The following is an 18233-nucleotide window of genomic DNA, read 5'->3' as shown; positions in this document are numbered from 1 at the left end:
CTGTGGGGTTTGGGGGCGCAGAGCTTGGGCTCCCGATCCAGGTGGTGTCTAGGCCCATCCCTGGCCTTTCGCTTCCCTGTCATGGATCCCAGGAAGAGAAGAGGCCTCTCTGTCTCCAGCCCACCTGGAGAACGTCACCCAAGTGATGTGGCTGCTGAAAGCCCCAGCTTTGCGAACAGGCCAACCTGGGCGTCTGTGGTGTCAGGTGAGTGGCCTTGCCTTTCCAAGCCTCCACCCGTAACACCACGGGCCACCTGGGAGGATGTGAAAGGTGCCCAGAAGGTTCTTAGCATTGGGTTCCCTGTCAGGGTCCAGTGTTTGTGGGGTGCTCCCTGCCCGCCCTGCTGTGCCAAGCCCTGATGGGGCCGAGCTGACCTGCTCCCTGCTGGCAGGGACGCAGTGTTTTAAGAGGTCCTGCCAGCTCAGTCTGTCCTGGAACTGGGCTCAGCCAAGGTCCCCTTCACTTTGGCTGAAAGGTGCAGGCTGAGGGGCACGTGGCCTGTAGGCAGGGACCAGGCTGTAGGCAGGGACAGTCCCAGGGGCTCCCCTGCAAGCGCTAGTGAAGGAAAACACCACCTGGGGGCCCACGTACTGTACTCTAGCGCACTGGGGAGGGAGCCCTGGTCAGTGACCTGTGAGGCCAGTCAGCGCCCCTCTTAGCTACCCAGGAGTTGGGTGCACAACCCGCCCTGTAGGAAGGTGATGCCTCCGACCTCTGCCGGTCTCCCACCCTCCAGTTCACTCTTTCTCCCTGGGGCTCTGGCTGGCTGAGTCCTGTCTGAGATCTCCCTCTCTGTTCCTCTTTCTGGGCCACTCCTGCCATACTTGCTCCAAGTGTGTCTCAGTTCAGGGCTTGCTCTGTGGACCTCAGCAGCCCTGAATCTCTCCCCTCACGTCAGAGTTTGCAGCACCTGGGAGATTCCTTCTAATGGCCACATTACCCCAGGTCACTGAACTCGGTTTCCCCAACTTTATCCCTGAGCCTTTAGGTCAGCCCTGTTGAAAAGTGACGAACTTGGCTGATCTCTGCCGATGGGTCTGCCTGGGAAGGGCGCTCTGTTGGCCACTCGTCAGAACCTCCCCCTCCCTGGCCGGAGTCAGGAAAGGATCTGACTCACCTCCTGCTGTAGTCCTGCATAGTCTTAGAACAGAGATGCTCAAAGCTTAGTATGCTTCAGAATTACCTGGGTGGCTTGTTAAAACCAGGGTTGCAGGGCCCAGGGGTTCTGCTTCAGTTAGTCTAGCGTGGGAACTCAAAAGTGCGTTTCTAGTAGGTTTCCAGGTGATGTTTCGGCTGCTGATTGAGACCTCACTTTGAGAACCACTTCTAGAAAATTCTCTATCAGATGAGCTGCATGTTGGAATCGTCTCATTAGGTTTAAAAATTACTGATTCCCATCCTAGAAATTCAGATTTCAGTGGTCTAGGTTAAAAAACCTGAGTAGCTGGGTTTTTTCTTTCAAGCCACCCAGGTGATTCTAATGTGCAGCCAGGTTTGAGAACCATTGCTCTGAGTCCTTGTTACTCAAAGTGCCAACTGTGGGGCGTCAGCATCACCTGGGAACTTGTCAAACAAGCAGAACCTGGGACCTCCTGAATCAGATTCTGCATTTTAACAAATGTTCAAATGGTTGCCGGATGTCTGAGCGGCACTGCCCCATCCAGGGCCCGCACTTGGAGGAGCGCGGCTCTAGATCAGTGAGTCTCCCAACCCCAGTGAGCGTGGGGATCACGCAGGAAGTGTGTCAAAGTCACCTCCAGGCTTCACGCCCCGGGTCTGTGGACCTACGAACGCCGCGCTTTTACAACCCTTTCCCTTCCTTGCCAGGCGATTCGGATGCAGCTCTCACTTGCATCTTCCCTGGATTTGCCTTGCTTTGCTCCACCTTCCCATCTTGACCGTCTGGCCCTGGGCAAATGCCTCGTGGTTCGTGAAAGCACCAGAGTCGTCAACCACAAGTCATCCCTCGCATTCACTCATTCATTCACTCATTCATTCAGCAAACAGTCACTGTCTTCTGCGGATGCCAACTCCGGAAGGGCAGACTGGAATCATGACGAGAGTGACGGCAGACGTGACAAAGCGAGAGCGGGAGGGGACAGCGTCGTCACAGCGCCGGAGAAGCGGACGTGCAGGGGAGAGCTGCTGTCCCACCGCCGCGGGACCAGGCGGAGGCACGACGGAAACTCCGCGCATCCCTCCCCCCACCCCGTGGGCGTGCGAGGGGCCAGTGACTGGGGGCGCTGTCCACTGCCTCCTCCCTCCCTCCAACAAGACCGAGTCCCAGACATGTGCCAAACACAGGCAGGTGCAGGAACACGACGCAGCCGGACACGAGGGACGCTGGAGGCTGCGCCCCGGGGCCGAGCCCACTTGCTACGCCCCGTTTCACACGCTCCACAGGCCGGTACCGCCCCCTCGCTGCGCCTCTGGACCCACCGCGGTGAACGACACCTGGCACGGCCAACGAGGGGACGGCTCCTCCCAGGGCTGCTTTGATTGGCAGGCGACGTCGGCTCGGCCCCCGCTCTGAGAGCACCTGTCCGCCTCTCATTAGGTGTGCGGCCTCTAACGCCCACGCTCCATGCCTTCCTCCGCTTTCCCCACCCACTTCCGGACCCAACCAATGGCTTCAGGGCAGAATATCCCTTCACAACCAATTAAAAACGGCTCTAAACTTGACGAACGACTTCCCGCCCCTGATCAGCCTAGCTCCTCCCCCTGGCCAATTAGTTTAAGGAGAAGGGAGAGGGTGTATCCAATCAGCACGACAGTGGCCTCGTGATTGACGTACGGGCCCTCGCGCTGGCGTGTTGTGTCCTGAGGCGGGGAGGAGGAGGAGCGGGGAAGAAAACCTGAACCAATCCGAGCAGCCTGCGCGGGAGGCCTATCGAACGCCGCGCCTTGGAGGGATTGCCCAATCGGCGAGAGGAGGCTGGCTGCATCCCTGCCAAGGACCAATAGGGCGCGCCCGAGGGGCAAGAGCGACATGCCGCAGGAGCAATCATAGGCCTATATTCGGGGCTCGGGGGCGGGTCGGCGCCAGAGACGAGAAGAGAGGAGGGGAGGCCTCCTCCGCCGCCGCCATCTTGGACCGGGCCCGGTCAGCTTCCGCGGAGCCATCGGCAGACGCCGCGGCCTCCCTTGAGCCCCGACCCCGTCGTCAGAACAACCCCGGGCCCACTTCCCCCCACCCCACTTCCGCTTCGCGCCGCTATCGCGATAGCGCCCGGGCCCGGGGCGCGAGAAAAAGGCGGCGGGCGCTCGCCTCCCCCGCCTGTCGCGATACGCTCCTCAGCGGCGGCGCCAGCTCCTGTGGTGAGAGCGTCAGGCTCAACTGGGCCGGACCCCTTCCCCTCCTCCCCCGGCGCCACCGCCGCCCTTCCCGCCGCCGCCCGCCCCGGCGACACCGCCGCCTGTCGCGACATGGCCGTCCCCGGCCCCCGGCTCCCCGCGCGGGCTCCCGGCAGGGGCGGCCCCGGCGCCCGCCGCCGTCCTTCCCTCCGCGCCCCGCGGCGGCGCTGGGGGTGCCCCCCGCGGAGGTGCGGGCGCGCGGGGCCGCCTCTCTCCGCGTCGGTGCGGGCGGCTGGGGCGCCGGCCCCCCGCTTGACTGCAGCGCCCCGTGGGCGTCAGGCCCGCAGGCGGGGCGGGGGTCTCCGTCCCCCCACCTCCCCCGGGGCCAGGCCCGTCGTCGCCTGCAAGCCTCTGCCAAAGTTTGCCCTGCAGCGGAAAGTCGGGGCCCAGGGACTTGCGTCTTCGGGGCGGGCAGGGCTGCCCCCGCGCTGCCCCCTCGGGGTGCGGGCCCGCCTCTGGACGCGGGCTATCTGCCGTCCGGGTGATGTCACTCCCACTTCACGAGCGCTGTGCTGGGCCCCTTAGCTCCCCTGGGTCTCAGGGACACCCCGTACAGCTCCTGCCCGCTCCGTGTTGCAGACAGTCTCCAGCGTGGGCCGTGCAAGCACCCCTGCCTCCCCCTGACGACGCCCCTGCCCTGTGGGTGTGGGTGTGCTGACACCTCCTCCCGCTGCCAGGAACGTGCCCCCGTTTACATCAGCCCTTCCTGGGGGCGTCCTCCTTCCAGAAGGCACGGGCCCGCCCCCTCGGCATCCGTGGTGGGTCTAGGGCTCACACGTCCCCACTCCCACGCAGTTGGAACCCCTGGGAGCGTAAGGCCTCCTAGATCTGAGGTTCCTGTACTGTGCCATGTGGACTTTGCTGGCTGGGGTGCGCTTTCTCCTCCAGGGTAAGGCAACTTTCCGGGTTGTCTCCCCCAGGCACAGGGTTCCTGCCCTTCTTGGCATTGGCCCCTGTCAGGTGTAGGTGCCCAGGGCTAATGCTTCTGTTTTCTTCTTGCGTGGTCTCCCTGTGTGGCTCTAAGGCTTCTACCCTCTCAGCTGAGGGGGTGTGAGGTGCCTGAGATTTGATGGACAGACCCCACCGTTGTCACCTTGCGGAGGACAAAGTTGGGGTTCCCAGTCCCCCATCCTTGGTGTTGGGCCTCCCAGTGGGGAGACAACTGTCTCCACCCCAGGCCCTCACACGTCCCTCTTCCAGAGTGTCAGGTGCTTTGTGTGGCAGTGTCAGCAGCCTCCTGGGTTAGGGATTGTCCTCCAGCATCCCTTCCCAGTGGGCCAGAGCTCCTTGGCCATGGCACGAGGCCTCTTCGTAGGGGCCGGTGACAGCCCCCAGGATTAGGACCACCTGGTGTTAGTTCCCAGGACTGAGCCTTCTACCCTCCTGCCCTGGTCTCCGTCAGACCTCTCTCTGACTGCGTCGTGTTCGCTGAGCTGAGGTTTGGGGGGCTGTCCTTTATTAGTTTGGTCCCTCATTGAAATGGCTGTTGGCTCCTGTGGGTCTGGCACACTGCTTACCCACCCCCAGAATGTGCTCCTTGAGGGGATGAGACTTTTGGTGAAGCCTCCTGGGCCAAGGTTCCCCGGTTCCTCAGTTCCGTTTGAGACCCCTTGCCGTGAGTGTGCAAGCTCTTGGATGCCTGTGATGCCCCCTGTCTCCAAGTGGGCCTACTGTGGTTCCTTTTCCCTGGAGGATCTTGGTGGATCCCCCCAGGAGCAGTGGGGGCTCCCAGCTCTTTAAGAATGGGGCTTTTCTGTGGTGGCACCTGCACCTAAAGGCTCAAGCTCCACCTTTCTGTCTGGTCCTTTGCTGGAGGGGGGTCTTTCTTCAGAGGGAGGGGCTGCTGCCTCTGCGGCGAGGCTCCTGCCCGCTGTAGCACCCAGCTTGTCTAGAGGGTGCACGTACCCCGGGCCCATGGTGCCTCCCACAGATCCAGTGTTGTCCTCTCCGGGCCTGAGCTGTTTCCCACTTTGCGGGTCTGAGACCTCACCTCCCTGGACCAGGGCTCTTGTTCGCCTGGCACTGTGTTTCTGACTCCTTCAGGACTTGTTGCTTCCACAGTCTGTTCCCCTCTTGGGGCCATCACCTCCTCCACCGAGCTGGGTGTCCTGACACCTTGCTGTGGTGTGTCTCATGTCCTCCCTCTCTGGGCTGGAGGCAGGCAGTGCAAGCCCTTGTGTCGCATCCCTGTCCCTGCCCCTGGGCAGTAAGAGGCGTTTCTGTGTTGGGGTCCTGGCCCTCTCCTGAGCTCCCAGGCCAAAGGCTCTTCCCCGGTTTCAGTTCGCGTCCCCTCTGTGCCACCGTCTGCTAGATCCTTTTTCTGCCTGCCTCTCCTTCCTGAAGCTGGGATCTTCCTTGTGTGGGGATTGGGCCCCACCTTGGTGTGTCAGCTGGCCCTGGGCCGAGGGTGGAGCTGTTCTTTTGGTTGGCCCTTTGTGGAGATGTATGCTCCCTCCAGTCTAAGGTGTCACACCCGCTCCCCACTGTCCAGAATGGACCCCTGTGAGGGTGCGGGTACACACAGCCTCGGGGCCTCTGGTCCTCCTCCAGCGTGCTCTTATACACTGTCCACCGGTAGCTGCTAGCCACGCGTAGTGCAATAATGGAAATAAAAATGAAGAATTGCACTGTTTCGTGCACGAGCCACATTTTCAGCGTTCAGGGGCGCAGCACAGGGAGGGAACGTTTCTGTTGTAGAAAGTGTTGTTGGACAGGACTGTTTTTGAGACGTTTCCTTCCCCGTGGGTGGGACCCTGTTGGTGCGACCTCCCTGTGGCTTGAGGCTCTTAGTCCTCCCTGGAGTTAGAGCAGCTCTGGGGCACCCTGCCCTGGGCCTCAGGGAGCCATGCTTTTCATAGAGGCCCCCTCTCTGGGGGGCGACCTCAGGCAGTGCATGAGTCCCCTTGGCATAGCACCTCTGCAAGGCTTCTGGAGCTCCCCCAGTCTTGGTGTCAGATCCTAAGTTGTGGCTTCCCCCTTGGCCAGAGTCCTGGTGACTCCCCTTTGAACCCAGTCTCCTCTGCGTTGCATATACTTTTAGGGTGAGGATGCCCCTCTCTCTAAGTATTGGGCACGTGTCCTGGTGGTTTATATTTCTCTGCATCTGCGTTACCATCGCATCTGATATGCACCTCCTGCGTGTTCACAGATGACTCCCTCAGGGCTGAGGTCCCCTTTCACTCTCCTGGCCCTCTCTGGGGTGACGCCTTCTGCCCCCTCATGTCTAATTCTTGGTGTCAGTGTCTTTGGGTTGGGTTGTCTCCTGTGTTTTAACGACTCTGCCATGGAACAGACTTGGTGGTGTACAGCCCTCTTCTGCTTGAGACCCAGCCCTGACATGATGGGTGGGTTTAGCTCTTCACGATTCCAGGCATTTCCCATCTCCCACTGTTCCCCCTCCATCCCCTACAGTTCTTACACACAGACAGCATCTGGCTCTTCTCCCCGCAGACTTCATCATCTGACCTGTCTGAGCGGTCCCCTCTCTAGTGTTAGGATTCTAGTCACTATGTGCCCCTCTGTGGGCCTTCATCCCCAGCACTCAGCCATGGGCTGCTTGACTTCTTCCTGCTCTAAAACGTCTGGAGTGTCATCTGGGGAGACGGTGTTCCACGCTCTGGGAATTTCCCACTTCCTGGGAAAAAGTACATGTTTCCTTGTTTCAGTTAACTTCCGGAGCATTCAGACCCCTGTGCTGGGCTGTCGGGGCAGCATAAGTAGAACTTGGCCTCCTCTCTGTCATCAGATAGTAAACGCGTCTTCCCTTTACCATCCCACGTACCCTCCTGTTCCTCAGTCACGCCTCTGTGTTTGGACCAGCCAGGGAATAAATGCATGTCCCTTCCTTCCCTCTCAGCAGCGTCCGTCTCCAAGAGAGTATGAAGAGAGCGCGTCTGTAGGGCAGGGAAGATGGCGGACAAGCGCAAACTCCAAGGTACTGCGTTCCTCGCCCGCTGCCTGTGTGGCCACATGCTCACTGTGCTCAGAACTCCTCCTTGGACGCCTGCTGCCTTGGCAGGTGCTAACTGCCTTTCTCCTCCCCGGCCAGGTGAGATTGATCGCTGCCTCAAGAAGGTGTCCGAAGGCGTGGAACAGTTTGAAGATATTTGGCAGAAGGTACAGGGCCTGGGGTCCTAAAAACCTGGGTCTCCAGGGAGGAGAGCATAGGAAGAGGTTCAGGGTCTCTGGGTATAGGCCAGCCAGAGTGAGGGGTTGTGGGTCCAGGTGCTGAGGACCTAAGAAGCAGCTCTGAGATGGATTGGGGGTGGGGGTGTTCCCAGAGTTCCCAGACCCGAGAGACTGGGGCTTTACTGCTGGAGTGGGCCCAAGGGCCCCAGGTCCCACACTAACGCCTGGGTTCTCTTCATCCCTCAGCTCCACAATGCAGCCAACGCGAACCAGAAAGAAAAGTATGAGGCTGACCTAAAGAAGGAGATTAAGAAGCTTCAAGTGAGGGGACTAGGGGTCTGGATTCCCGCATCCCAAGGGCAGAGGGAGGAGGGGGTTGGCGGCCTCGGTGCCCAGGTCCTGAGGCAGTGTGACTGTCTTCGCTTTTCCCCCACCTGCAGCGGCTGAGGGACCAGATCAAGACATGGGTAGCGTCCAACGAAATCAAGGACAAGAGGCAGCTCGTAGACAACCGCAAGCTCATTGAGACGGTAGGAGCCCAGAGTCTGGCACCTGACAGGTGGGAGGAGGCCGGTTCCCGGGTCCCCAGAAGTCCCTGGAAGAGGAAGGTTTCTCCGCCCCGGGGAAGGGGAGAGGCAATGGGCTGGGACCCCCTGCCAACTGCGCTGTCCACAGCAAATGGAACGGTTCAAAGTTGTGGAGCGAGAGACCAAGACTAAAGCCTACAGCAAGGAGGGCCTGGGCCTGGCACAGAAGGTGGACCCTGCCCAGAAGGAGAAGGAGGAGGTTGGCCAGTGGCTCACAGTGAGTCAGGGAAGAGAGGAGGAGGGGACCTCGGGGCAACGATCCCCTGGCATCCGTGGGGACGCTGGCTGACCATCTGCTTTTCCCTTCCCTCTCCCAGAACACCATCGACACCCTGAACATGCAGGTGGACCAGTTTGAGAGTGAAGTGGAGTCCCTGTCCGTGCAGACACGCAAGAAGAAGGGTGACAAGGATGTGAGTGGGGGGACCCTGCGCCCGGGGGACAGAGATGGGCTGGTGAATGGGGGGCTTTAGCAGCCATTGGGGGTGGTCTGTGTATGTTGGTGAGCCACTCTCAGGGGTCCAGCTTCGGTAAACAGTGGCACCGTGGAAAGGAGGAGCAGGTTGGGGGAACATGCTGGGTTCTGCTGGGGTTGCAGACGAGGCGAGAGCGGATGGCCACACAGGGTGGGGAGGTCCGAGAGCTGAAGCCATGGCCTCCTAGCTCTGAGAAGGCCCAAGTCCTGAGGCAGTAGGGAGAGGCGAGGCTCATTTGGGCTTAGAAAAGCAGTCTTGGGGCAAAGCCAGATCTAGGGACCCAGATGCCAAAACTCCAGGGTTGTAGGGTGTGGGTTTAGGGGGATGCAAAGCACATGTACTTATTGGCACAGGAAACACAGGCGATGGAGAGCTGGGTCTGGGGGCAGGCAGCAGTGGGAGATGTGCCCAATCTGGGCGTCTGAGACTCGGGGGGGTTTTGGAAGCCGAGCCTGGAGGAGAGATGCACTAGGTCCTTGTGGCAGGGTGGGGGATTTAGGCCTTGGGCAGGGGAGGTGCCTGGAGAGCCCAGGAGCTAGGGTGGGGTGTTGTGAGGACAAGGATGATGGCTCCCTGTAAACGGGCATTGTCACTCCTGTCATTAGAGTGAGATGCAGTTGGGTGGGCTGCAGTTTTGAAATCTGGGCTGTCGGGAGCTGCGGAGAGGGCCATGCTGTAGGAGGCATGGGGCTTTCTGGTCCTCTAGAGCTTTCCCGGGATGTCTGGGCAGGAGCTGGGGGTCCTTGAGGGGCCGGGGGCGGGGGGAGGGGGCAGACTCCACACTGCCCACGCCAGGAGGGGCTGGAGTGGAGCCTCTGGGCGTCTACAGGGGTCGGGGACTGAGGACAGGTTCTGTGGGGGCAGGAGGGGCCCGGGCAGGTGCCCTGCAGCCCCTGAGCCTGGCCCTGGGCTCGCCAGCAGAAGCAGGACCGGATCGAGGGCCTGAAGCGGCACATCGAGAAGCACCGCTACCACGTGCGCATGCTGGAGACCATCCTGCGCATGCTGGACAACGACTCCATCCTCGTCGATGCCATCCGCAAGATCAAGGACGACGTGGAGTACTACGTCGACTCGTCCCAGGACCCCGACTTCGAGGAGAACGAGTTCCTCTATGACGACCTGGACCTCGAGGACATTCGTGAGGCCCTGGGTTGGCCTGCGGGCGTGGGGCAGTGAGGGCCGGGTGGGCGGCGTCCGAGCCTGTTCAGCATGCCCCTCCCTGCCCCCACAGCACAGGCGCTGGTCGCCACCTCCCCCCCCAGCCACAGTCACATGGAGGATGAGATCTTCAACCAGTCAAGCAGCACACCCACCTCGACCACCTCCAGCTCTCCCATCCCGCCCAGCCCGGCCAACTGCACCACGGTGAGGAGGCGGCCTGTGGGAGGGGAACTGAGGAAACAGGGTCTAGGTATCCTGGGTCCGGGCCCTAAGGGCCAGCGAGGGCTGCGCGTGGGTCCTGGGCGTGCGGCGAGGGCTGGGCAGCGCGGCGGCTCAGGTAGGGATCAAGGGGTGGATTCCGAAGGAGAGCAGGCTCCTGGGTCCGTGAGCGGCTGGCAGGTGGTGCTGGCTCCCAGGAGACAGGGACCCTGGGTCCCCTGGTGAGGCTCAGGGCATAGGCACCACAGCGGCCCTGGGGCCTCAGAGATTGGCGTCTCTGTCGGGGCCCTAGAGGTCACACAGGTTTCCGACTGCATCTCTCCCACCTCAGGAAAACTCTGAAGACGACAAGAAGAGGGGACGCTCAACGGATAGCGAAGTCAGCCAGGTGGGTGTGACCTGGGAGTGCCCCCCAGGACAGGAGCACGCTTTAGGAAGCTCTGCTGCTCGAACCAGGGTGTCAGCAGCTGCTGGGAGGGCACTGAGGGGGCTGCTGTGGGACCCAGGCGAGCACCTGGGGCCGGGGAGGAGTTGGTCTCAGGACCCCTTGGTGTGTAGCGAGTGCGAGGTGCCAGGGGGCCGTCAGGCAGGCGGTGCCGGGGGCGTGTCCCTCCCGCTTTCTGGGGGTGGTGGTCATCAGCTGCCCCTGCAGTTGCCTTTGTGACCGTTTAAGTAACATTCAGAACTTCCGGGCAATTTTAGGCTATTTTTCCTTCTCCTCTTGGATTATTAGCTGGTTTCAGCTAATCTCATGTGAGGACATAGTTACCTACGTCCCTGACATCCAATGAGTTTCTGTCCCTGACAAGACCCCTATGGGACATCACAGGGAGGTGCCCACGCAGGATGTGGGAAGCTGGGTGTGGGCTGGAATGCACCTGAGTGTTTTTAGGTGGTGGGATTGAAGCTTTGAGGGTCAGGTCAAGGGGAGGGGACAGCTGGGGGCAGCCAGGTCCTGCGAAGACAGTGAGCCCGTCTTGGGGGAGGGGAGGTGGTGGCAGGAGCGTGTGGGGTGCACGTGTGGGAGGCTCAGCAGACCTCCTGGCCCACTGGGTCCTGACCGTCTTCTCTCCCACCCGCAGTCTCCAGCCAAAAACGGCTCCAAGCCTGTCCACAGCAACCAGCACCCTCAGTCCCCGGCTGTGCCACCCAGCTACCCGCCCGGCCCCCCGCCTGCCGCCTCTGCCCTCAGCACCACCCCTGGCAACAACGGGGCCTCCGCCCCAGCAGCGCCCACAAGTGCCCTGGGCCCCAAGGCCAGCCCAGCTCCCAGCCACAGTGCAGGCACCCCTGCCCCCTACGCCCAGGCCGTGGCCCCGCCAGCTCCCAGCGGGTCCAGCACCGCCCAGCCCCGGCCCCCCAGCGTCCAGCCTGGTGGGGGTGGGGGAGGCGGCGGCGGCAGCAGCGGAGGCGGCAGTAACAGCAGCGGAGGCGCTGGCAAGCAGAACGGCGCCACCAGTGAGCGAGGGCACTGCAGGGGCTTGGGGGGCCCTGGGGTGCTCGGCCCGTTTTCATTCCCTCTTCCTGCCCCAGGTTACAGCTCTGTGGTGGCAGACAGCCCGGCGGAGGTGGCTCTCAGCAGCAGTGGGGGCAACAGCGCCAGCAGCCAGGCTCTGGGCCCCCCGTCGGGCCCCCACAACCCACCTCCCAGCACCTCGTGAGTGTCTGGCCTCCTCCCACTGGTCAGGTGTCGTGTCCCCACTTTTTTCCACCCAGGACATTGTATGCATCAGCCCCCTAGCTTTACCCTTTGGAATGTTCTAAACATTCCTCTTTCCTGTGACCTGCCCCAGGCGTACCTGTCTCCCCTCAGCTGCCTCTCCAGATCCCAGGTCAGACCTTTCCAGTTGGTCCCTGTTTCTCAGCTTGCCCCAAGAGAGACTGTGACCTCCGAGGGACGTAGGGAAGACCTGCTTCCTGGGTCTGCCTCACCACCAGGCTCGGCGCGCGGCATCTGCCCTGCGTCCATCTGCCTGAGGCGTCCGTTCTGTGGGTGGAACGTTGACCTTCCTCATGCTCCCCTTCCATGGACCGTTGTACAGGCAGAGGCCTGATTCGTCCCCTGATCACCAGGTCCTCCAGTCCGTCCTCTGAGCCCTGTCCCCTTCTCTCCTTCCCAGGAAGGAACCCAGTGCGGCAGCCCCAGCAGGGGCTGGAGGTGTGGCTCCATGCTCAGGGAACAACACAGGGGGACCCAGCCTCCTGGTGCCACTTCCTGTGAACCCTCCCAGCTCCCCGACACCCAGCTTCAGCGAGGCCAAGGCAGCTGGCGCCCTGCTCAACGGACCTCCGCAGTTCAGCACCGCCCCGGAGATCAAGGTGGGCCGCAGGCTTGTGTGTTCTGGCCCTGCCGTCTGCCCTGCACGTGCTTGGTGTCCCCTTCCTCCAGGTCTGCCGGCCACCCCCACCCCTTTGTGGGGCTCTGGCTCGCTCTCCCCCACCACCTGCACCCTTGCCTGACCCCAGGCTCCTCTGCCATCCTGCGCTCTGGGACTCTCCTGGGCTTCTGGTTGGACTTGCTCTCCTCCACTCTGGGTTCCCACCATCATCTCTGTCCCCGTGTCTCCTCGCTCCTTCACACACCCCACCATCCAGCTCGCCGCCCTCTTTTTCCCTTCTGAGGGACCATCTAAGTTGAGAGAACACTGACGTCCACTCTAGGCCAGGTGTATCATGCCAGGTGCACACACCTAGGTCCCACCTTCTCTACGGGAAGCTGAGCGGGACTGCACGGGGCTGGGGGCAGCACGTGCCGTGGACCCGCAGAGGTGCCTCGGACTTGGGGTGATGGCCCAGCAAGGCCTTGGGGGGGAGATCAGAGGTGGGGGCCCGGTGGCAGGAAAGGCTAAAGGAGGAAGGAGTGGTTCCTTTGTGTGTCTCGTGCTGGAGTTCCGGGAGGGCTGCTGTCGGAGCGGAGGGAGAACGCTGGGGCAGGGCTCTGTAGACAGGAGGTGGGGGTGCGGGCTGGCTGCGAGGCTTTGATGGCAGGGTGTCCTAGAGAGGGCAGTGGGGTCCTGGCCGCCAGGGTCTGAAAGGGGGGCAGGATGTGGGGCTGACTTTCTGGGCCTGCGTTTAACCTCAGCTCCCCTGAGTAAGAGTCCGGGTCCACGTCCTGTGTGGCCGCCTCCGGACAAAGCAGGTGCTCGTAACTGTACCTCAGGTACGACAGGACGCTGGAGCCCTTGGAAGAGCGGGCAGCCCAGAGTAAGCCCACAGTTTAGAGGTACCATGGATGGGAATTTATAGAGTGTGTGTCTTTCTGGAGAAAAGGGTCCACCGGGTTGTGAGTGGAGAAGGGACAGAGAAGAATGTGGCTGGGAAAGTCCCCCTGGGGCCACTGAGAAGAGCACGGAGGGCAGGTGGCGTGAGGGTTGGGGTCAGTGAGGACGGGGAGATCGGGAGGCAGCACAGAGGCCTGGGGCCTGCAGGCTGCGCGGCGGGGCGGGCAGCCCTGACCGTGGCTCAGACACCGGCTCCGGGCATGGCTTCGGGCCTGCCCATCCGCCAGCAAGGAGCTGGGACGCTGGGGGTGGCAGGAGACTGCCCCATGGCCCTGCGCCAGCCGGACGCGGCCGGGGGGGGGGGCGTACACGCAGCCCCCCTGCCCCTCAGCAGCACCCCACGGCGCAGCTGCCAGCGGAGCGGGTGCCGGTGTGCGCGCGGACGCCCGCTCGTAGAACCGCGTGCTGCAAGTGCCGCCTGGCCGGTCCTGCACTGCCGTGTGCTCTGCCATCTGCCGCACACCCTCCTGGTCCCGCATGTGGGGGCCCCACCGCACAGGCCCTCTGATGCTGCGGCAGCGTTCCGCCCACTCACGACCTGGTCTCCGCCGACCCCTGCTGGAGGCCGGGAGTGTGGGCGCCAGCTCTCCTCTCTCTGCAGGCCCCGGAGCCTCTGAGCTCTCTGAAGTCCATGGCGGAGCGGGCGGCCATCAGCTCCGGCATCGAGGACCCCGTGCCCACGCTGCACCTGACCGAGCGAGGTGAGGGTCTGGGCGAGGCGGGGCGGCCCGGGGCAGGAGGGGCAGGCCCCACGCCAGCCTCACCGGAGGGTCTGGCCCCGCACTCCCCACAGACATCATCCTGAGCAGCACATCTGCCCCGCCGGCCTCAGCGCAGCCTCCCCTGCAGCTGTCGGAGGTGAACATCCCGCTGTCACTGGGCGTGTGTCCCTTGGGGCCCGTGCCCCTCACCAAGGAGCAGCTCTACCAGCAGGCCATGGAGGAGGCCGCCTGGCACCACATGCCCCACCCCTCAGACTCCGAGCGCATCCGGTGAGGGGCTGGGACCCCCAGGCGTGAGGGAGGCGGCCCTGGTGGGGATTTGGTTCCCCGGTCCGGAGACGCTACGTAAAGCTTGCTGCTGGCCCTCCTGCAGGCCAGGCGCCTGAGGGGCGGTCCGAGGCGTTCAGTGTGGGGGTGACCAGGCACCCTGATCAGTGAGGTGGGGAGGCTGTGATCAGATCCTCGGAGTGCAGGGACCGCTGGGCACGGGAACAAACCCTCCTGTCCCTCCACAGGCAGTACCTCCCCCGGAACCCCTGCCCGACGCCCCCCTACCACCACCAGATGCCGCCCCCACACTCGGACACCGTGGAGTTCTACCAGCGCCTGTCAACTGAGACACTCTTCTTCATCTTCTACTATCTGGAGGTACAGCAGGGCCCCCGGGGCAGCCTCGGGCCCCCCGGCTTCGCCGCCACCGCCGCCGTCCCCCCTCGGGCTGAGGGGTGAGGTGGGTGCCCCACTGCGGCCACCGGGACCGCACCCCCTCCCCACCCCCCAGTCCTGCCCTCCCTGCCCCCCCCCCCCCCCAGGCAAACCTGTCCCCGTTCCCACTTCAGCACAGATGCGTCCGTGTTGAGGTTGAGGGCTAGGTCGGTCCACTGCGGGGACCAGGGACCCCCGGCCCCGCTCCAGCCACCCACGCTGTCCCCACAGTGCCCATCCCCGTGCAGTCTCGCCGGCCCCTTGGAGGCCACTAGGGACCGTCCCCTCTGCATGACCCCAGGGAGTCGCAGCAAGCCCCACACTCATCCTGCCTGGGGAAACTTTCCAAACTGCCTGTTCTCAGCTCTCAACATGCAGTAGTTTCTCTTCCTTCTCAAAGCTTCTCTGAAAGCAATTTTCTGCTGACCAGCAGTGGTATGTTCTGTGCCCCGGCCCCTCTCCCACGGGACCATCCAGCCCCCCCTCGGTCTACGGCGGGGCCGGGGTCAGTCCTGTGCCCCTCGCCCCCGCTGATCCCCAGCTCCGTCCTTCCTCCCCAGGGCACGAAGGCGCAGTACCTGGCGGCCAAGGCTCTAAAGAAGCAGTCGTGGCGATTCCACACCAAGTACATGATGTGGTTCCAGAGGCACGAGGAGCCCAAGACCATCACGGATGAGTTTGAGCAGGTGAGGGCCCCGCCCTGCCCGCCAGCTGCAGCCCGCACTGCCCCCTCAGGCCCCCTCAGGCCCCGTGCTCTTCCTCCTCCCCTCAGCCTGCAGCTGTCATCCCTTAGGTCATAGTAGCCGCGGCGTCCCTGCACCGGGCAGGCTTCTTGCCACCTGGGAGCATGGGCTACTCCCCGTCCTGGCCCCCACGCCCCGCAGGGCAGGGGCTCCACACCAGACACGAAGGGGGAAGCCCCTTTTTCTAATGACTCCCCGCGCGCTGGTAATCAGAACCTCCCTCCCACATGCGGGCCCCACATGCGGGCTTGAACCCAGCTCCCGCTGGGTGACTTGGGCAAGGCACTTGGACCTGTCTCCGGTCCTTGTGTGTAAACACGGGTAGCAGACCCGTCGGTGCAGTTGTTACAGGAACTGAGTTAAGGACATGTGAGTACTTAAGGGCGCCTGCGCCGTAGTAAGTATCGTGGGGGTGTTTTGTTGCAAATAACTTTTAATTGCTATGTTCCACAGTGGTTTCTTCCACCAAACATTGGCCTGATGCCAAGTACCAAGCAAGGCCCTTGTCCTCAGAGAACTCGGTCCCCTCCCCTCGGTTCTTTCAGGTTCTTGGCAGCATTTCAGACATTCATGCAGACCCGGCCCCCTTCCCCGTGTCCTCTCGGACATGAACCAGACTCCCTGCCCCATGCTGGTTTGGGCCAGAGTAATCCTCCAAGTACATCTCAAGGCCTCACTCCTTCACAAATACCCACGCCACCACTGTCACCAATAAAACATCTGTCCCAACAGCGTGCCTGGATGTAGACTCAGCCTGTTCCGTTCTCTCAGATGGGGGAACGGCCTCAGGGTTGTGTGAAGACTAAACGCTAGGACACAGCTCAGTACCGAGCACCCGCTCTGTGCTCATGCGCCGCCGCCGCGAGAAGCCACAGACACGGTGTAACCCCGCCTGGGGGTAGAGGCCCAGCTGTGGCCTCTCCGCGCCTCCCCGTCTCCTCTACAGTGGGCAGCACTTTTCCTGCCCGAGAAGAGCCTGGTGAGGGTGGAGGGAGATGGCCTGTGCATGCAGGGTGCTGGGCCCGGTACCTGGCACATCCATGGCCCTGAGCTCTGTCCCCTTCATCTGTCGGTGCGGCCTGGATCCCCGGCCACCTCCTCGTCCACTCACTGACCGCCTTCTCCCCCGGCCAGGGCACCTACATCTACTTTGACTACGAGAAGTGGGGCCAGCGGAAGAAGGAAGGCTTCACCTTTGAGTACCGCTACCTGGAGGACCGGGACCTCCAGTGACACCGGCCCCTCCCTCCACCCTCCCCTCCCCCCCGCATGCTGACCCCCCTGCCCAGGCGAGGGCCCTGCCCTGGAAGACTGGGGGAGGCCCCAGGCCACGGGGCAGCCCTCTCCCCCAGGAAGCAGCCCCACCCTGGGGGCCCGGGGGCGAGGGCTGCCCCCTCCTCCCCTCCCCAGTGAGGGACATTTTTTGGTAAACCTATTTTCATTTTGGAAAATATTTATGAATAAATAGTTTTATATGACGGCTGGCAGCTGCGGCCTCTCCTCTCCCCCCAGGAGTCAGTGAGCGCTTGGGTCTTGCTGGCAGGACGCCGGGCCCACTGGGGGTTGAACTGGGAGTTGTACCGCCTCCGCCGTTCATCTGCCTCTTCTTCGGGCTGGTCCTCCTGGGGGGCTGTGCCCTGGACGCGGGCCAGCAGGGCTTCGGCACGAGCCCGTTCCGTTGCTTCCCGCCGAAGACGGTCAGCTCGAAGCTGGTCCAGGGATGGGGGTCTAGGGGAGAAGAGTCAGGTCAGAAAGCTCATGGCCCCTGGAGGCCCCACCCTCCCCCCAAGAAGGAGCTGCCACCTGGAACCCTGCAGTGGACATGCTCTGGTCTGTGAGGCTTGGGGGTGGGAAGCTGGCTTCATGCTGCGCACAAGGATCTGGGACTCCCGTTACCCCCCGCTTCACAAACAATCGGGTGCCCCCTCCAGGTCAAGAAAGCCCACTGTCCTCAGGTGTGACAATGAGCACACCCAGGGCCTCAGTTTACCCTTCTGTGGAAGACCAACTGCTCAGGGGCTTGTCCTGCTAGGGACACGAACCTGCTCTGGCCCCATGGCTCTCAAACTCTGGACCCCAGAAAGCTTTACGTCTTAGTGGGTTTTTTCACTATTTTGCATGAAGCAAGGAGAAAACCTCAAAACAAGGCTACGTCCCCGTCTGTCCTTGCAGTGTCTCCCGGGAAGCCACTGGACGCTTGAGACTGAGTGAACGTTCCTGGGGCTCTCAGGAAAGCAGGCTTGCCTCTGCGGACCGCCGGATGGGCACTGGGGTCCCAACAACACATGCTGAGAGCCGCCTCTCCAGCTGCCCAGCCCCAGACCTGGTGCCCACACGGCCGGCCCAGCTTCCTTACCCCTCTGGCCGCTGCTTCTCCGGCCCCTCTTTCCCCTTTCTGCTGCGGCCACCATCATCACCGCTGTGCCGTCTCTTCCTCCTCAAATGTTTTTGCATCTCCCGCAGAGGGTCCAGGCGGTTCTTGATCTTTTCATCTGGACCTGGGCCGGGCTGGGGGGCCCCTCGCCCCGGGGGGAGCTGGTACCAAGGCGGCTGGGTCTGGGCTTCCGCTGCACTCTGGCCCAGGTATGTCAGGATGCCCAGAGCTTTCTCCTGCCTCTCCTGAGGGGGACAGAAAGTAGGGAGGTGAGGATGTCAAGTAGGTCTCCCCTTTGAAGGGCCCCCCATGTAACGACAGGACACCCCAGGCACCTGGACAGGCAGAACCAGCGTGGGCCGGCTCTGCCATGTGCCGAGGACAGGTGGGGCTCCTGCCCTGGGCACAATGGTGGGTTCAGTAACGAGCACGGGGAAACACGGGATGCAGCTGCTTTAAGGTTCAGAGGCAGGCAACTT

At 62.6% G+C, this 18233-nt stretch overlaps 2 protein-coding genes across 4 annotated transcripts; both read left to right on the top strand.

Moving 5' to 3' along the window:
• The first annotated feature begins 34 nt into the window (after positions 1 to 34).
• Positions 35 to 2681, top strand: LOC130544092 (uncharacterized). The gene is made up of 2 exons (XM_057314064.1): positions 35 to 205; positions 1829 to 2681. Exons 1-2 carry the CDS (start codon positions 146 to 148, stop codon positions 2498 to 2500), a joined length of 732 nt encoding a protein of 243 aa, XP_057170047.1. The 5' UTR covers positions 35 to 145; the 3' UTR covers positions 2501 to 2681.
• Positions 2682 to 3042: 361 nt separating this feature from the next.
• Positions 3043 to 16836, top strand: CNOT3 (CCR4-NOT transcription complex subunit 3). Of its 3 annotated transcripts, none has more exons than XM_026488406.4 (18): positions 3043 to 3319; positions 7215 to 7289; positions 7404 to 7471; positions 7730 to 7804; positions 7924 to 8013; positions 8159 to 8287; positions 8388 to 8483; positions 9465 to 9687; positions 9781 to 9914; positions 10261 to 10317; positions 11012 to 11387; positions 11463 to 11586; positions 12050 to 12248; positions 13812 to 13911; positions 14004 to 14202; positions 14448 to 14580; positions 15198 to 15323; positions 16515 to 16836. In XM_026488406.4, the coding sequence occupies exons 2-18, from the start codon at positions 7265 to 7267 to the stop codon at positions 16611 to 16613; spliced, it is 2253 nt and encodes a 750-aa protein (XP_026344191.1). In that variant the 5' UTR covers positions 3043 to 3319; positions 7215 to 7264; the 3' UTR covers positions 16614 to 16836. The 3 variants fall into 3 exon arrangements, with proteins under 3 accessions (XP_026344191.1, XP_026344190.1, XP_026344194.1); XM_026488405.4 differs by having other exon boundaries at positions 7212 to 7289; XM_026488409.4 differs by having other exon boundaries at positions 3044 to 3319; positions 7212 to 7289; positions 9468 to 9687; positions 16515 to 16833.
• Positions 16837 to 18233: the final 1397 nt, after the last annotated feature.

Source organism: Ursus arctos, unplaced genomic scaffold (genome assembly GCF_023065955.2).
Source record: "Ursus arctos isolate Adak ecotype North America unplaced genomic scaffold, UrsArc2.0 scaffold_19, whole genome shotgun sequence".
NCBI lineage: Eukaryota > Metazoa > Chordata > Mammalia > Carnivora > Ursidae > Ursus > Ursus arctos.
Note: the sequence above shows the minus strand (reverse complement) of the source record. Positions and strands in the feature narration are given on the sequence as shown.

Excerpts from the sequence above, each read along its gene's own strand:
- CNOT3 (XM_026488406.4), top strand. The coding sequence starts at position 7,265 with ATGGCGGACAAGCGCAAACTCCAAG. Across the intron at positions 7,472-7,729 it reads TTGAAGATATTTGGCAGAAG|CTCCACAATGCAGCCAACGC; the intron begins GTACAGGGCCTG and ends TTCATCCCTCAG. Across the intron at positions 14,203-14,447 it reads TCAGACTCCGAGCGCATCCG|GCAGTACCTCCCCCGGAACC; the intron begins GTGAGGGGCTGG and ends GTCCCTCCACAG.
- LOC130544092 (XM_057314064.1), top strand. The coding sequence starts at position 146 with ATGTGGCTGCTGAAAGCCCCAGCTTTGCGAACAGGCCAACCTGGGCGT. Across the intron at positions 206-1,828 it reads CTGGGCGTCTGTGGTGTCAG|GCGATTCGGATGCAGCTCTC; the intron begins GTGAGTGGCCTT and ends CTTCCTTGCCAG.